This window comes from Salvelinus namaycush, chromosome 23, assembly GCF_016432855.1.
Source record: "Salvelinus namaycush isolate Seneca chromosome 23, SaNama_1.0, whole genome shotgun sequence".
In the NCBI taxonomy this organism is placed as follows: Eukaryota; Metazoa; Chordata; class Actinopteri; order Salmoniformes; family Salmonidae; genus Salvelinus; species Salvelinus namaycush.
In genome coordinates, this window is record NC_052329.1 from 24,602,053 (window position 1) to 24,621,237 (window position 19,185).

Sequence of the window (19,185 nt, forward strand, 5' to 3'; positions counted from 1 at the left end):
CTGGTGAGGACCTGCCTTACAACAGGCCTACAAGCCCTCAGTCCAGCCTCAGCCTATTGCGGACAGTCTGAGCACTGATGGATGGATTGTGCGTTCCTGGTGTAACTCGGGCTGTTGTTGCCATCCTGTACCTGTCCCGCAGGTGTGATGTTCGGATGTACCGATCCTGTACAGGTGGTCTGCCACTGAGAGGACGATAAGCTCTCCGTCCTGTCTCCCTGTAGCGCTGTCTTAGGCATCTCACAGTACGGACATTGCAATTTATTGCCCTGGCCACATCTGCAGTCCTCATGCCTCCTTGCAGCATGCCTAAGGCACATTCACGCAGATGAGCAGAGACCCTGGGAATCTTTATTTTGGTGTTTTTCAGAGTCAGTAGAAAGGCCTCTTTAGTGTCCTAAGTTTTCATAACTGTGACCTTAATTGTCTACCATCTGTAAGCTGTTAGTGTCTTAACGACCGGTCCATAGGTGCATGTTCATTAATTGTTTATGGTTCATTCAACAAGCATGGGAAACAGTGTTTAAACCCTTTACAATGAAGATCTGTGAAGTTATTTGGATTTCAGGGGGTCCTGAAAAAAGGGACTTTTCTTTTTTTGCTGAGTTTATTTCCTATTTCAAAAAAAAAATGTTTGAATAAGGCTTGAAATGACTTATGCCTTCTACATATAGTATATTCTAATTATAAAAATGACTAACTATAAGATTTCACCTTAACTGTAAAATACATATTTTCTAAAGGTCTCGAGCAAAACATCTGCCCCAATCGCTGTGAACTTCACAGAGCTCTAGTTTGGCTTCCAGAACTCACCTTTCATCTCATATTAAAATCGTGCCCGTCTATGACAAAAATTGTTTAAAATCTATTTGTTTAAAATGATTTTTGATTACTGGCTCTAAATCGATCTCGGATCGCTACTGCGACAAAACTCCTCTCTCCTGCTGCACTATGATGTAAGGATTCCAGGCATATGCGTTGTTAGTGGCTGTGATGTAGGGTTCAGCAAGGAGTTGATGGACAGTCGGAAGAGCAAATTAAATACTAGGAGGGACATCCCAGCTTCAAGTGGTGTCAGAATTCACATCCTGCTTCACACAGGCAAAATAGACCTACTCCTGTGTCGGTGAGAATCAGGGTTATCGTTCAATGCAAACAATTTTGATCTATGTGTCCATAGATCTATTTATAAGCAAAATTCTTAATTTGATTGCTTGGTTAAATCGATTAATTGAGCATACCTGAGGCAGTAGAGGTAGAAGCCTGGTCGTCTTCTGGTTGAACCGTCTGTCTGAGAACACGGTCGATCTCCATGACATTCATCCATTGGCTCAGCTCGTTCTTCAGCTCAGCCAATCGCTGCTGAGTAGCGATTTTCTCCCGCGCCAGTCTCTCCATCTCATGCTCGTACTCCTTCTCCTTGCGCTTCAACGTCTGTAAGACACAGCGAGGAAAGGGCTCAGTACAGTTTGAACACGCACCCAGTTATAATGGGGCAATCAAATATTTCAGAGAGAGCCTGCATTTTGATTATAATAAAACTTTGAACTGAAGTTTCACGTTCCACACAAGTTCTTCAATAGAACCAGTAATAGGCCGTCATTGTAAATAAGAATTTGTTCTTAACTTCTCTGGGATATGTGGGACGCTAACGTCCCATTTGGCCAAAAGCCAGTAAAAATGCAGAGCGCCAAATTCAAATAAATTACTATCAAAATCAAACTTTCATGAAATCACACATGAAAGATACCAAATTAAAGCTACACTTGTTGTGAATCCAGCCAACATGTCAGAATTCAAATAGGCTTTACGACGAAAGCACACCAAACGATTATGTTAGGTCAGAGCCAAGTCACAGAAAAACACAGCCATTTTTCCAGCCAAAGAGAGGAGTAACAAAAAGCAGAAAGAGATAAAATTAAATCACTAACCTTTGATGATCTTCATCAGATGACCCTCATAGGACTTCATGTTACACAATACATGTATGTTTTGTTCGGTAAAGTTCATATTTATATCCAAAAATAATAGCAAACAATGCTATTATCTGAGGATAGCAAAAGAGTAAACAAAGAGAGAGAAGCATATTTCAACCCTGCAGGCGCGACACAAAACGCAGAAATAAAAATATAATTCATGCCTTACCTTTGACGAGCTTCTGTTGTTGGCACTCCAATATGTCCCATAAACATCACAAATGGTCCTTTTGTTCGATTAATTCCGTCAATATATATCCAAAATGTCCATTTATTTGGCGCGTTTGATCCAGAAAAACACTGGTTCCAACTTGTGCAACATGACTACAAAATATCTCAAACGTTACCTGTAAACTTTGCCAAAACATTTCAAACTACTTTTGTAATACAACTTCAGGTATTTAACGTAAATAATCGATAAAATTGAAGACGGGATGATCTGTGTTCAATACAGGATTAAAATAAACTGTAGCTAGCTTTCTGGTCACGCGCCTCTAACAAACAGTACACTTCAAGTGACCCTCGTTCAAGATGGCCGTACTTCTTCATTACACAAAGGAAAAAACCTCAACCAATTTCTAGAGACTGTTGACATCCAGTGGAAGCGGTAGGAACTGCAAGAAGGTCAATGAAATTTCATTGAAGAGAGTGACCTCAAAAAAACAAAATCGGAATGGTTTGTCCTCGGGGTTTCGCCTGTTAAATAAGTTCTGTTATTCTGTGAGTATAACAGAACTTATTTAACAGGCGAAACCCCAAAAAATCCAGCCATTTTTTTTTTTAATGGCTGGATTCTATTCCAGGTGTCATTGGTCCTCAATGTGTACATTGAGTTTACCTAGTCATAATTAAAATCATACATGCCAATGTCATAAACCTCCATTTGCGTTCATGTAAAGTAAAGCTATTCAGACCTGTGTTGTTTTAGCAACAGCCGCGGAACCACATGCATAAACCATTTATCTCTTCTTATCAACTTGACAAACAAGCCACCCCTTAGTGTATTCGTTATGCTGGTCACTTCCTTGTCTGTGACTGTACATCACACAACCAACAATAAAACCAACACTATTTCCTGACCCCATGGTCTCTACTTCATCTGTCAATGTTGAGACAGAGACAGGGCTATATACACACTCTGACCAAGAGATCATTCGCTCTCCCTGTACAGAAACATGTCACATGTTATGTTACTGTCAAAACCACACCCACATCCTGAGTGTTTACAACAGTCGATAGATAATGTTTCTTCAGAAGGTCATTGCTGCATCTACTTCACTTCCACGGTAGGCTGAGCTGGATTCCAGAGGAGCAAAGGACAATCCCCTCTGGGAACACTAACTAGTACTCTCGGAGTGTAGTACTACTGTTGTTAGACGCAAGCATCAACATCCTCTTAGAGACTGCTTGGATATGCCTCCTTATGTGGGCCCCTCCCATTTTCCTCTTTGCTCACCTTGCTAGTCCCCACAAATGTTCTTTCTAAACCACATGGACACTCATTTACTACTCTGAAAGCATTACTCAAAACCATTTCATAGGACTGACAGCAGTCTAAAATAAAGTCTTGGGAGAGCCATTTCCATGTCTGTTGCTTCCTGTGAATGGATGAGCAGAAGCAACAGACATTACCCTACACCATGACCGGGCAGGCAGCATGACTGTGTGAAAGGAAGAACAGACACAGAGAGACCTGGATAGAGGGAGGGAGTACGGAAAGAGGGAGGTGCTGGGCAGTGGCTCTCTGACCCAGTTTATCTTTTCCTGGTCAGCTGACAAAGGCCTGACAAAACAGGCTGTAGTGGGCGGGGCAGGTCTGTACAGAGGGAGAGCAGCCAGGACAGAGAGATTATACTGTCGGTCTGCCTGGGAGACAGAAAACAACTAGGAAGAACACCATGATGGAGTCTGCCAGGAAAAGAAACCTTTACATTGACTTTATGAGAGACATAAAGACATTGAGTTTCATTCCCCCTCCTCCAGTGGGTATTGCCCAAACGACTAGGTTCAGAAGACCATGGAATCACAACTAGCCAATCAGGACAAAACTAAGAAGACTAGAATCACGACAAGGCTAACAAGGCTGGACTCATCTATGACTCAGAGCCATAAAGCTGTGTGCTCACAGACCTGGACTTCCTGTATCTGTGTATAATGTAGCTGTGTGTGTGAGACTAGGTACACATACTACATTTGTACAATTGCTATACAGTATGGAAGTATAAACAGATGTAAGGCCAATTGCGGGTCTTCAACCAGGATTAGATAAGATGCTCTGCTGTGCTGTCACTCACACAAACCCAGGACCCTCACACAAGCAAGCACACTGAAACACAAGCCCAACCCTATGACCTGTCTAAACCTACATGCGTGAACTGCTCCTTACCTTGGAGGGCAGAAAGGAGATGTGTGTGATAACACTATGCAGCCTATAGGACAGGAGAGGTGTGTGTGTGTGTGTGTGTATATATATATATATATATATATATATAAGATGAGACAGTTGTGCAGTCTAAAGAAGACCAGATCTGTCATTCTGTCTTGATTTAAATGTTAGGGTAGCGTTAAAACGATTAAGACAACCAGTCTGGTGTTGTTTAAGGCTCTATCAGTCCAGTAGAAGGCGTACTGCTGCAGACTCCCCTGAATGGCTGGTGGTGAGTCACCTATGGTCCTAGACAGACCCCAGAGGGAGGTGTGTCTGTGCCCGTCTCATCTAGCCGGTCTGGGTGGTCTTTACCACCAACATAACTATATGAATAATGACAGCACTCTGCTCCAATCAGACCGCCCCCCTCGTTTTGTTGTCACGGCAACAGCTGAAAACCGCCATTGTTTCCATGGCAACATGTCAGGTGATAAGCAGCACATTGTCCCAGTGCGTCAGTTGTACAGCGGTAGAATATTAAAAAGGCATCAGAAACATACATCAGCGACCAAATAAAACACTGCAATAACAAGGTTAAAAAAACGGTTGTAGAACGCAATCATAAAGCCAACGCTGTAACACGGAGACAGTCATATGTGAATGCGAGTGTGGGGGCATGTCTTTTGCAAGCATGCTCATGAACACATGGTGGAATTCTGGGCCTAGTGCTATGACTCATACAGACAAAGAGAGACAGAGTGAGCGCCCGCGAGAAAGATGCTGTATGTACTACTCACTGCTCTACAAACACCAACACCCACTGAACTCTCTCTGGTACAACGACTATGGCCCCACCTCTGTCACTACACCATCTAGTAGCTAGCTGCTTCTAGCCATTTATACACCTCCATCTGCTTGCTATACTAGCTGTAGTTGCCATTCGTATGCACTTGGCTGTTCAATACTGTCCTTGGAGAACGTCAAAACACTCTGCAAGGCAAGCTGTACTACTACTACCACCTATAACCGTAGTCTACACAAGCAAGGATATCTGCCCCAGCCCCCATTCAACAACAGAGAACACACAGCAACAGCTAGGGTGAGACAAGCTAAGAACAGTGTACCTGAAACAGGCCAAGAACAGCAGATGGATACTACAGAACACATGACAAGAAACCAGAGAAAGCACCTCTTCAGTATCAGCCTGTACTGATCCACCTACTAATACAGTGCATTCGGAAACTATTCAGACCACTTGACTTTTTCCACATTTTATTACGTTACAGCCTTATTCTAAAATGGATTAAATAGATTTTCCCCCCTCAATCTACACACAATACCCCATAATGACAAAGCAAAAAAACTGGTTTAGACATTTTTGCAAGTGTATAAAAAATAAAAAAACAAATATCACATTTACATAAGTACTCAGACCCTTTACTCAGTACTTTGTTGAAGCACCTTCGGCAGCGATTACAGCCTCAAGTCTTCTTGGGTATGATGCTAAAAGCTTGGCACACCTGTATTTGGGGAGTTTCTCCCATTCTTCTCTGCAGATCCTCTCAAGCTCTGTCAAGTTGGATGGGAAGCGTTGCTGCACAGCTATTGTCAGGTCTCCCCAGAGATGTTTGATCGGGTTCAAGTCCAGGCTCTGGCTGGGCCACTCAAGGACATTGAGACTTGTCCTGAAGTCATTCCTGCGCTGTCTTGGCTGTGTGCTTAGGGTCATTGTCCTGTTGGAAGGTGAACCGTCGCCCAGTCAGGTCCTGAGCGCTCTGGAGCAGATTTTCATCAAGTGTCTCTGTACTTTGCTCCGTTCATCTTTCCCCTCAATCCGAACTAGTCTCCCAGTCCCTGCCGCTGAAAAACATTGGTATGGGCCAGGTGATGAGCGGTGCCTGGTTTCCTCCAGACATGACGCTTGGTATTCAGGCCAAAAAGTTCAATCCGACTAGAGCATCTTGTCTCTCGTGGTTAGAGTCCTTTAGGTGCCTTTTGGAAAACTCCAAGCGGGCTGTCATGTGCCTTTAACGTCTGACCTGATTGGTGGAGTGCTGCAGAGATAGTTGTCCTTCTGGAAGGTTCTCCCATCTCCACATAGGAATTCTGGAGCTCTGTCAGAGTGACCATCAGGTTCTTGTTCACCTACCTGACCACGGCCCTTCTCCCCCGATTGCTCAGTTTGACCGGGGGGCCAGCTCTAGGAAGAGTATTGGTGGTTTCAAACTTCTTCCATTTAAGAATGATGGAGGCCAGTGTGTTCTTGGGGACGACAATGACACATTACACCTTCAGGCTGTGTAAGGGCTATTTGACCACGAAGGAGAGTGATGAAGTGCTGCATCAGATGACCTGGCCTCCAGAATCACCTGACCTCAACCCAATTGAGATGGTTTGGGATAAGTTGGACCGCAGAGTGAAGGAAAAGCAGCCAACAAGTGCTCAGCATATGTGAGAAATCCTTCAAGACTGTTGGAAAAGCATTCCAGGTGAAGCTGGTTGAGAGAAAGCTTTGCATACGCTTGGCAATCATCAAGACAGAGGGTGGCAACTTTGAAAAATCTCAAATATATTGTTTTTTGTTTAACCCATTTTTGGCCACTACATGATTCCATATGTGTTATTTCATAGTTGTAGAACAATGTAGAAAATAGTCAAAACAAAGAAAAACCCTGGAATGAGTAGGTGTGTCCAAACTTTTGACTGGTACTATGTGTGTGTGTGAGAAAGAAAGGTCTGAATACTTTCTGAATACACTGTAAGTCCCTACCATCCTTAGAAACACTGAAAAAGAGCCCTGCAGCTACGACAAGGCAGTGCACGCTACGACGACGGAAGAGGGGGAGAAAGGGAGATGAGGTTACAATTAGCTTTTGTTTCATTCGCACGTGACAAACATGACTCCCTCCCTTCCCCCGCCTTTCCTTAGAGGAGTAGTGGGGCCTCGTTTAGATCTGTTTGTGTGAAAGAAAGTAGAGCAGGTTTCACTGTGCCGTGTGTGGGTATAAACACAGCTCAGGCGGAATGACATGCAATGCGGGTGCTGAGCACATGGCCCCGCAGAGAGAGGAGACCGAGGGGGAGGGAGAGTAGAGGGGGAGGAGGGAGCAGCCAGGCTGTACTCACTGAATCACTTTTGCAGCACAGCGGAGACAGATAGCGCTAGGCTAGCCTAAGCTAGATAGCGTGAGCAGCAGGCAGCCAACAACATTGCAGACAAGCTACTCCTTCAGTGCAAGGCGCTTGGTAATTAGCCTGGGGGACACCGGTCTTTTCACTAGCGTTTGTTGTGATCATCAGTAACCGTAAACCTGTGTGTTGTCTTCTCTCTAGATCCCAAGTTGGAATAGAAAACTTCAAGTGGCTCTAGGCAAAAACAACAAAGGAGTCGCTTTTTTGTGGAAAATACCTACTTTAGGGTGTGTGTGAGCAAGTGCTGTGTGCGTGCATCTGTGTTCAAACTGGGTGGGAAGTGGCCTAATTTGAGAGTTCTTGCCATGTAATGGGTTATAAAGTCGTAGTGTTCCAGACCTTGCTGCAGTGTTGTCAGTCACTATGAGGAAGAGTTGCTGAGGACGAAAGGCCACTATCAAAATCCTTATCAATCTTTGACTGGCACTGTACTTTGCTAGAATGAGAGCACCATGAACAATACAAACATTGTAGACAGCAACTGTGCCCTCTTCTCACCTCCTCAGCGGTTGGCAGGGGATGGAGTGGTAATTACCGGCTGTGTGGAACTGAACTGGAAACACACTTCTCTAACATCCGTTTTATGCAACCTGTGAGTCGAAATGTACTTTATACAGACAGAGCTGGAGGAAATGACACAACATTTAAGATTGCTGTGACAGCTTGGGTAAAGGAACAGTACGTTTTCGTAAAACCGAAGAGAGCAGAACAATTCTGTTGCTCTTGAAAATTGATGGCTCAAACCTAACCAAGATGCGGCTTCAACACTGCAATAACAATGCTTCAAAACAGAAGATACTGAAGGCTCAGTCCCAAATGGCCCTCTATTCCCTATATAGTGCACTAATAGAATATGCCATTTAGAAGACGCTTTTATCCAAAGCGACTTAGTCATGTGTGCATACATTTTCATATGGGTGACCCCAGGGGGAATCGAACCCACGACCCTTGGCGTTGCAAGCACCTTGCTACCAACTGAGCCACACAGGACTACCAGGGAATACTTTTGACCAGGTCCCATAGTAGCTCTGGTCAAAAGTAGTGTACTATATAGGGAATAAGGTGTAATTTGGGACACACACCTAAGTCTGCCTTGAGGACCTGCCTACATTACCTCAACAAGTAGCCTCATTTGAGTCTAAATCAACACCAACAAAGAATTTCCAAAGTGCCCCGAGTTCATTTCCAGGTTCAGACCCCTTTCAGTTGGTCTCCTAGTAAATAGCATTAATGTTCAGCCAGGGTTAATTCCCCTCTGTGTTAAACCACTTACAGATGGAATAGGAGCTGACCAAGGAACAAACACACAAACCCCAATGAGGACAGACCGGTGGAAGTAATATTTCACTATTCCAGCTTGGGTCAAAGCTCACACCCTCACGCCTGAGCCAAAAACACAATCCTCAAAACACACTGTCTGACTGTCCCAATAATATGTGATGGGATCTGGGGCTACTTTGAAAGGACGTGTCTTTCAGAATCAGAAATGACCAACTAGGTGACCCACTTCAGTATTATAGAGACTTCTTTTTATGACGTAAATCCTTACAAATAAAACACTTCAAATCCTGTGATTTCCTCTAAATAGAAAACAGTTTTTTCTCCTTTAGACTGAATGAATTATAAATGTCAAAACTGAAATTGTTGAGTCAAAGAATTGGATTTTAACTAGGTTAAAATCTCTGCCTGTGACAAACTCAAAACATGAGCTACTCTTAAAAACAGAGAAATGATCATATTTGCTAAATCAATTACTTTGTATTATATATGATTTGTAGCGGACATGAGCAGCTTCCCCACCACATGGAAAAGCACATTTGCCCTCCAACACACAGCTCTTCTGCATCCCAAACAGGTTCCTTCAGAGTCGTTCTGCCGCCAGTGAAATCTAATAGGCTGGTTAAAACGAGCCTGGTGTTTACGCGTGTCCCCTCCCTCCCTTTTCACCCTCCCTCTTTCCCTTCAGTTAGTGGCTAGCTAAGCCTCCCTCCCAGGCAGTTCCAGGAGAGGAGCTAGCTAGCTCTAGCACTGAGCTGTGGCTGTAGCTGTGGGCGGGGCGAAGAGGAGGGCCCATCACGGGGTGATGTCATATAGCTCTGGCTAGCCATGTGCTCTCTGCTCATGTGGCCCTGTGAGCAGAGTGAGGCAGGATGGAGGGAGGGATGAAAGAAGAGGGAAAGAGGGAGGAGCCCCAGTGCTGAGCACGCCAGCATTTAAGAGTCCCAGCCATGGCGCAGCATAGAGTACAAAGCCGCTCTCTCTCTCACACACGACAGCAGCAAATAGGTCAGATAGAGAAACACATCCCACGCTAGACAGCACAGACCACATCGTAGGAAGTCGTAAAATCTAAAAATATAGCGTAACACATAGGACAACAAACTACTGTAGGAAAAAGTATTGAGAAAAACATCAAACCGAGAAGCACGCGGAAGTTAAAATCTGCTTGCAAGCAGCAGCATCTTTGAAACATTACACACCAATGTTGGTTTAGATACTACAAGAATCCCACTAACACGTGATGCAGGCAGGCAGCCTTATATTCAAGTTCCTCATTCGGTTTGGTCTCGCTAGCTTACCCACTCTGCCACTTCTATGAAAGGAGGAAGAAATTAAACAGAAGTGTGACTTGACTTCTCAGCAGAGTGGCTGTTGGTGAGAAGTAGCCTCACAGTGATACTAACCTCAGTGCAAAACAAGGGACATGCTCTGATAAGACACCCGGCCTGCAGATAAGAGTCTGTATTCAGAAAGCGTATCCTAGTAGGAGTGCTGATCTAGAATCAAGTCCCTTCTGACCAAAATAAATCTTATTCATTATGATCCAAACGGCTAAACTGATCCAAGATCAGCACTCCTACCCAGGAGGCCATGTTGTTCAACAAAGATGACAGACACACAGGGCTGCCAGCATCACTGTTCAAAGATGAATCAAATGAAAAGTAATCCTCTTATTCAACCTCTTTGGTCTGGTCCTCATTGGTCACATTAGCAGACTACACTGACGCTATGCTGCCCCTAGCCTAAATAACAAAAAAGGTTGGAGAGGGGATCAGGAAGGAGCATGCGGGGAGAGAGGCGAGTGCTGTCGGGAAACGTGTCTGCCCTGCACCGTACTGTCCATGTCTGAACGACAGCGATCACACGCTGTACTTTTAAACACCCCTCAATCTCCTTTTCTTCTCACCCCTCCCTCACTCTCTCCCAACCCACCACTATTGGAGCTCAACCAATAACAATTAGGGAAGAGAACTGCGTGACTCAGCACGACTTCTACTACTCAACTGTTACCAAGAAGAGAGGCCCGCTCGTCTATCAGGAACCCCTGGCCTCAGTCTGACGTCCATAGATATGAGTACTGAGAAGGAGCCGCTTACAGTAAACTGATGAATAAAGGGAAGACCAGAGAATGTGGGCGTGTTGTAGCACTGGCAACATGAAGCAACTACACACATTTTGGCCTATGTCATATACTTATAACTTCAAAGTCATTCAAAATATTTTAACCAGTATTTCGGGCCTGCAAACGTGCATTATTTAAGCTGGAAATAAACTCAATCTCCCCCATCCAAAAAAACAAATTCTGATTTCCCTCTTCACTAAATAAGCTCAAGCTAAATTCCTACGGCTAAAAATGGAGACTGCCCTGCAGTGCAAATACATCAAGAGTGGAAAATGTCTGTAGTTGTTTGTTTCCCGGCCGGGACATGTGCTTTAAATACACCCTAAATCCAGCTTGGCTGTCGAGAAGGGGTGGGGGTGCTGGGTCAGTCTGCTAGTCGAGCACGACACACTAGAGGGAGGCAGGGGAGGAGGGAGATTGGGTGACATGAGTTCTGTGGACCCACACTGCCCTAGTTTCCCGCTCTCCTAGCCCTGCCTCCCAGGGAGTAAAACCCACCGCTGCCATCAACACACAGGATCAGATCCTCACCAGCAGAGGATAGGGGTGTGTGTGTACAGTACCAGTCAAAAGTTTGGACACCTACTCATGTTTTTTCTTTATTTTTACTATATTCTAAAATTGTAGAATAACAGTGAAGAGATCAAAACTATGAAATCACACATATGGAATCATGTAGTAACCAAAAAAAAAAAAAGTTTTAAACAAATCAAAATAAACTCAGCAAAAAAAGAAAAACGTCCTCTGTCAACTACGTTTAATTTTCGGCAAACTTAACATGTGTAAATATTTGTATGAACATAAGATTTAACAACGGCGACAAACTGAACAAGTTCCACAGACAAATTCTGCCCTGTGCAACTGGGTCCTGGACTTCGACAGGCCGCCCCCAGGTGGTGAGGGTAGGAAACAACATCTCCATCCCACTGATCCTCAACACTGGGGCCCCACAAGGGTGCGTTCTCAGCCCTCTCCTGTACTCCCTGTTCACCCATGACCGCGTGGCCATGCACGCCTCCAACTCAATTATCAAGTTTGCAGATGATGCTACAGTGGTAGGCTTGATTACCAACAACGACGAGACGGCCTACAGGGAGGAGGTGAGGGCCCTCGGAGTGTGGTGTCAGGAAAATAACCTCTCACTCAACGTCAACAAAAGAAAGGAGATGATCGTGGACTTCAGGAAACAGCAGAGGGAGCAGCTTCCTATCCACATCGACGGGACAGTAGTGGAGAAGGTGGAAAGTTTTAAGTTCCTCGGCGTACACATCACGGACAAACTGAAATGGTCCTACACACAGACAGCGTGGTGAAGAAGGCGCAACAGCGCCTCAACAACCTCAGGAGGCTAAAGAAATTTGGCTTAACACTTAAAACCCTGAAACTTTTACAGATGCACAATCAAGAGCATCCGTCAGGCTGTATCACTGCCTGGTATGGCAACTGCTCCGCCCACAACCGTAAGGCTCTCCAGAGGGTAGTGAGGTCTGCACAAAGCATAACCGGGGCCAAACTACCTGCCCTCCAGGACACCTACACCACCCGATGTCACAGGAAGGCCATAAAGATCATCAAGGACAACAACCACCCAAGCCACTGCCTGTTCACCCCGCTATCATCCAGAAGGCGAGGTCAGTACAGGTGCATCAAAGCGGGGACCGAGAGACTGAAAAACAGCTTCTATCTCAAGGCCATCAGACTGTTAAACAGCCATCACTAACATCGAGTGGCTGCTGCCAACATACAGACTCAAATCTCTAGCCACTTTAATAATAAAAAAAATTGGATGTAATAAACGTATCACTAGTTACTTTAAACAATCCCACTTTATATAATATTTACATACCCTACATACTCATCTCATATGTATATACTGTACTCTATACCATCTACTGTATCTTGCCTACGCCGCACGGCCATCGCTCATCCATATATACATATTCATTCCTTTACACTTGTGTGTATAAGGTAGTTGTTGTGGAATTGTTAGATTACTTGTTAGATATTACTGCACGGTGTGAACTAGAAGCACAAGCATTTCGCTACACTCGCATTAACATCTGCTAACCATGTGTAGGTGACCAATAAAATTCAATACATGACTAACAGAAATGGAATAATGTGTCCCTGAACATTGGGGGGAGGTAAAAAATCAAAAGTAACAGTCAGTATCTGGTGTGGCCACCAGCTGCATTAAGTATTGCAGTGCATCTCCTCCTCATGGACTGTACCAGATTTGCCAGTTCTTGCTGTGAGATGCCACTGAGAGGATGATCAGCTGTTCATCCGGTCTCCCTGTAGCGCTGTCTTAGGCGTCTCACAGTACAGACATTGCAATTTATTGCCCTGGCCACATCTGCAGTCCTCATGCCTCCTTGCAGCATGCCTAAGGCACGTTCACACAGATGAGCAGGGACCCTGGGAATCTTTCTTTTGGTGTTTTTCAGAGTCAGTAGAAAGGCCTCTTTAGTGTCCTAAGTTTTCATAACTGTGACCTTAATTGTCTACCATCTGTAAGCTGTTAGTGTCTTAACGACCGTTCCACAGGTGCATGTTCATTAATTGTTTATGGTTAATTGATTAAGCATGGGAAACAGTGTTTAAACCCTTTACAATGAAGATATTTGGATTTTTTTACAAATTATCTTTGAAAGACAGGGTCCTGAAAAATGGATATTTCTTTTTTTGGTGAGTTAATATTTTATATTTGAGATTCTTCAATGTAGCCACCCTTTGCTTTGATGACAGCTTTGCACACTCTTGGCATCCTCTCAACCAGCTTCATGAGGTAGTCATCTGGAATGCATTTCAATTAAACAGGTGTGCCTTGTTAATTTGTGGAATTTCTATGCTTCTTAATGCGTTTGAGCCAATCAAGTTAGGGGTGGTATACAGAAGATGGTATTTTACCAAATAGGGCCAAGTCCATATTATGGCAGGAACAGCTCAAATAAGCAAAGACAAACGACAGTCCATCATGACTTTAAGACATGAAGGTCAGTCAATGCGGAAAATTTGAAGAACTTTGAAAATATCTTCAAGTGCAGTCACAAAACCCATCAAGCGCTATGATGAAACTGGCTCTCATGAGGCCCACAACAGGAAAGGAAGACCCAGAGTTACCTCTGCTGCAGAGTATAAGTTCATTAGAGTTACCAAATTCAGATTGCAGCACAAATAGGACACCAATAATAAGAAGAGACTTGCTTGGGCCAAGAAACACGAGCAAAGGACATTAGACTGGCGGAAATCTGTCCTTTGGTCTGACGAGAAAAAAATGTGATTATTCGGTTCCAACCGCCATGTCTTTGTGAGACGCAGAGCAGGTGAACGGATGATCTCCTGCACGTGTGGTTCCCACCGTGAAGCATGGAGGTCGTGGTGTGATGGTGCTTTGCTGGTGACCCTGTCTGATATATTTAGAATTCAAGGCACACTTAACCAGCATGGCTACCACAGCAGTCGGCTGCGATACGCCATGCCATCTGGTTTGCACTTAGTGGGACTATCATTTTTTTTTAACAGGACAATGACACATTACACGTTCAGGCTGTGTAAGGGCTATTTGACCAAGAAGGAGAGTGATGAAGTGCTGCATCAGATGACCTGGCCTCCAGAATCACCTGACCTCAACCCAATTGAGATGGTTTGGGATGAGTTGGACCGCAGAGTGAAGGAAAAGCAGCCAACAAGTGCTCAGCATATGTGAGAAATCCTTCAAGACTGTTGGAAAGCATTCCAGGTGAAGCTGGTTGAGAGAATGGCAAGAATGTGCAAAGCTGTCATCAAGGCAAAGGGTGGCTACTTTGAAGAATCTAAAATATATTTAGATTTTTATAACACTTTTTTGGTTACTACATGATTCCATGTGTTATTTCATAGTTTTGATGTCTTCACTATTATTCTACAATCTAAAAACTATTACAAATAAAGAAAACCCTTGAATGAGTAGGTGTGTCCAAACTTCTGACTAATACTGCATATATTCTGAATAAGCACACACAGCGAACATAGCAACGGGAACTATCACATCACTCCTGAGTTAAATAGGTTTGTTCAAGACCTTTGTACACCAGTCACCTGCTCGCACATAGCTTTCGATATACTACCTGCCTGTATCACACATAATTGAACCACTTACAGTCATTCCTTTTCAACCACAAAAGTCTATTAAAAGGTTTTAATCACATAAAAATAATCTAAATAAAAGCGTATATAAAATAGTAGCTTTAATAATCTTTCAAAAGGGGTTTTAATGAACTCTTGGTACATTTTGGAGGCTCTGGTCTGCCTATAACCCAGGTAGAAGTGCATATCCAAACAGTTTAGCCTTCTGCTAGAGACTAGAAACTCCCTTCCCTCCCCAGTACTCACCTGGACTAACCTGACCAGACATAATGACATTGCCAAGAACACCAAGGACCTAAGGATATACAAAGCAGCTCCAATAATAGCCTAGTGGCACTAAAACAAATAAGAATTGTTATCATCTTAGTTAATCTGAAATGAATTGCCGTTATACCAATTTTGACCCAGACAGTTTTCCCACACAAGCCGCCACCTGTAGGTGTGGTGGATCAGGCATACAGTAGTTCACACACAATCAGCAGGAGACGAAGGGCTAGGCAATCTTCACTTCACAATGAAGAAGCAACAGGAAAGTTCAATGCTCAGATGGTTCCTAGCGACACCACAAGACAGTGAACCAAGGGTCAGCAACAGGGACAAAACCATCCCGCAAGTCATTTATTTTGGCGGGGGGGAATTTTAGTTTGTCTAAAAAGTTTGTGCCTGAAAAAGAAAAATGACAAAATGAAATAAAAAGTTGGTTACAAAAATCACTAGGAATTCTGCTAAAAACGTGTTTAATTTAGTAAATCTGTTCAAGTATTCACACAAATAAAAAAAGACATTACATGACCAAAAATATGTGGACACCGGCTTGTCGAATATCTCATTCCAAAATCAAGGACATTAAATATATCTTTAAGCAAGGTTAGTTAATAATTATACTTTGGATGATGTATTAATTAAACCACTTTCACATCTAAGATGCAGTCGTCCTTCTGAACTGAGCTGCCGGACAGGAAGAAAACTGCTCAGGGATGTCACCATGAGGCCATTGGTGATTTTAAAACAGCTACTGAGTTCAATGGCTGTGATGGGAGAACACGGAGGATGGATCAACAACATTGTAGTGACTCCACAATAATGACCTAAATGACAGCGTGAAAATAACAAAAATATACAGAATAACGTGTGCAAAAGGCACTGAAGTAATACTGAAAAAAAAAAAAACTTTGGGCCTAAATGCAAAGCCAACAACCGATCAATGAGCAACTGCCTCATGGTATGTGTATGCTTGACATCAGCAAAGACTGGGGAGTTTTACAGGATGAAAAGTAACGGAATGGAGCTAAGCACTAGAGGAAAACCTGCTTTACACCAGACACTGGGAAGAGAAATTCACCTTTCAGCAGGACAATAACTTACAACATAAAGCCAAATCTACACTGGATTTGCTTATCAAGACATTGAATGTTCCTGAGTAGCCAAGTTACAGTTGCTTCCAGAGGCAGTTTGGAACTCAGTAGTGAGTGTTGCAACCGAGGACAGACGTGACAATGGTCACGTTCTGTGAGCTTGTGTAATCTACCACTTCGCAGCTGAGCCGTTGTTGCTCCTAGACATTTCCACTTCACAATAACAGCACTTACAGTTGACCGGGGCAGCTCTAGTAGGGCAGAAATTTGACAAACTGACTTGTTGGAAAGGTGGCATCCTATGACGGTGCCACGTTGAAAGTCACTGAGCTCTTCAGTTCGGCCATTCTACTGCCAATGTTTGTCTATGGAGAGTGCATGGCTGTGTGCTCTATTTTATACACCTGTCAGCAATGGGTGTGGCTGAAATAGCCGAAACCACTAATCATTACACTCTACTTTCTTCAAACAAAGCCTACGAGATACGACACAAAACTGACTTTACTTCCCTTGACAGGGAAACAAGTAACATTGGAAAACGGGAAAATCCCCAAATTCAAATGGTGAAAACGCAGAGTGAACATCTACACTTAATTCAACAGCGAATTCAATTCCATCGTAGTCCTTTGCTCAACCATGCAGTTCTTCTAGCTTGCTTACCTGTATATATCGGAGGGCGCTCCTCAGGACACTGAGGTTAGAGGTCTTCTTCTCATCTGCATTGGGGATGTTTTTCTTCAGGGTATCAAAGCACTCCTTCAGGTGAGCCCGTCTGAGTAAGGGATGGAGGGATGAAAGAAGGGTAGAGAGAAGAGTCTTAGTGAGAGGAAGGATGAGGTGTGATTTCACACATTCAGCTTCTTCAAAAAAAAAAATGTTGCAAACCAATTTCCCATTTAGGGCTAATAAAGAATTACTACTAACATGGGACATATTGAACAGGTTTTTCGTGGTAAAACGTCTGTGTTAAAGGATGCAGGCAGAGGTAAGGCAAGAACTCTTCTGCTTGGTCCTGTTTTTGGCCATTATAACCCTACTACTACAGTACAGGGAAGTACAATCAGAATAAACAGAACATTGAAAGCCATTAAAAAGTCCAAGATATGATCAATTATTGTCTGACAAATGCAATATCTATAGATTAGACTTAAGTGAATAAATGGGAGTATAATTTGTTCTTAGAACAGGACAGAGAAGTAAGCAAGCAAGTCGGTTGAAAAAAGACGTGGGCAATAATAGTGTACACCTAATCTCACCATAACCTTAAACTGCCCTGTGCAAAGAGCTCAATCCACTGTTTAATAAAAGGCGACCATGGGAGAGAGATGCACCCACCTGTTTTTCTCAAGCTTGTTATGTACTTCTCTTGTCCCTGCCCTGTAAAAGCACAGATCGGAGCACATTATAAGATTGGGTGTCCAGAACGGGTAAGATGACGAGACTCACTGAACAAGAATCAAATCAACCAACAAATATAAAGTACTCCATCATCTCTGTTACTTTACCAATATACTGTAATATATGCACAGGCAGCTAATTGGATCTGATTACTGCTCAATTGACCAATCAGGACACTCATTATAGAGTACATAATCCAAGAGTTATTTAGTCCATGAATCCTTCAGTGCAGTGACTTTTCATGGTTTGTGATTTTTCTGATACCGTTTGTACCTTACCACTCAACATGTGACTGACAATCACAGGCACATCTACACACAGACTCTTTGCTACAAAATAGCCACACAAAAAAAAATAAGGAAAACTAAAAATGCAAAATGAGGGAAAAAAATCTAACCAAAGTGCAAACCATCTCTCCTATAAATAACAAAAATGGCCACTTACCCTCCAGGCCTCTTCTTCCCATCCAGGTCAGGGGGGCTGCCTCGGCCCCCAAAAGGACTGGTCTGGGCCCCACGGGGTGTCTGGGGGGGCCCTGGCTGGGGGAGTAAGGCATGCAGCTGGGGGGCTGAGACGATGGAGCCAGGGTAGGGCTGCACCAGCTGGGGTGACTGCTGCTGCTTCTGCAGCAGTTTATGGTTGCCAGATTGGGAGGAAACCATCTGCGGAAGCTGGTGGTGATTCTGCTTGTGGTTGCCAGATTGGGTCAACGGCAAGTGGTGGGAGTGGTCTGTCTTCACCTGAGGAGAGAGAGCCAAAAGTGCACCCTGTCCCTGGTGGTCGTGCCCTGGGGAGTGAGGGTCCCTCCTGGGGGAGGCCAGGTAGGGTGCTGCCCCGGCCTGGGGGGACAGGGTGGTGGAGGAGGGGGTTGGGACAGTGGGGGGCAGACCTGTGTGGTTGGAGGTCATCATGGGGATAGGGATGACAGTAATGGGCATGGAGGGGGGTGGCAGTGGGGGCGGGACAGGGGCGGGGCGGCGCTCCGAATGGGGGCAGGACTCTTCTGCTCGGGTCACATGGTTAATCTGGATGGGGGAGTAGGAAGTGACATCATTGCGCCTGTGGGTGTGGTCAGACAGCTGTTGGAGGCGAAGCTTCTCCCTCAGCTCATTCTCCTCTGTGGGGAGAGAAAGAAGGCATGGTTACAGGCTAGAGCACGTTAGCAACCGTTAGAGCCGAGAATGTTACCAGCATTTCATTCAATTTATCAACAAACATTTTGATTGTACTAACTTCGTCAACAAAGGAACATCTGAAAAGTAAGTGCAAAAACATTTCTCCAAAAGCCACCTTGACCGTCTAAAAAAGGAAACTCCTCCATAGCTCTGGGACGGCAGTTAGGTTAGCTCTGGTAACGTAGACTTC

General features: G+C 44.1%; 1 protein-coding gene across 1 annotated transcript in view; it reads right to left on the bottom strand.

Annotated features, from left to right (window-relative positions):
- The window catches only part of LOC120018220 (max-binding protein MNT-like), a 30,755-nt gene that overhangs the window by 5,212 nt on the left and 6,358 nt on the right, over nucleotides 1–19,185 (bottom strand). The window contains exons 2-5 of the mRNA XM_038961296.1: nucleotides 18,265–18,937; nucleotides 17,758–17,799; nucleotides 17,083–17,194; nucleotides 1,242–1,434 (exon numbers count right to left, since the gene is read on the bottom strand). Of these exons, the coding sequence (XP_038817224.1) occupies nucleotides 1,242–1,434; nucleotides 17,083–17,194; nucleotides 17,758–17,799; nucleotides 18,265–18,937 (1,020 nt within the window). The remainder of the gene's footprint in view (nucleotides 1–1,241; nucleotides 1,435–17,082; nucleotides 17,195–17,757; nucleotides 17,800–18,264; nucleotides 18,938–19,185) is intronic.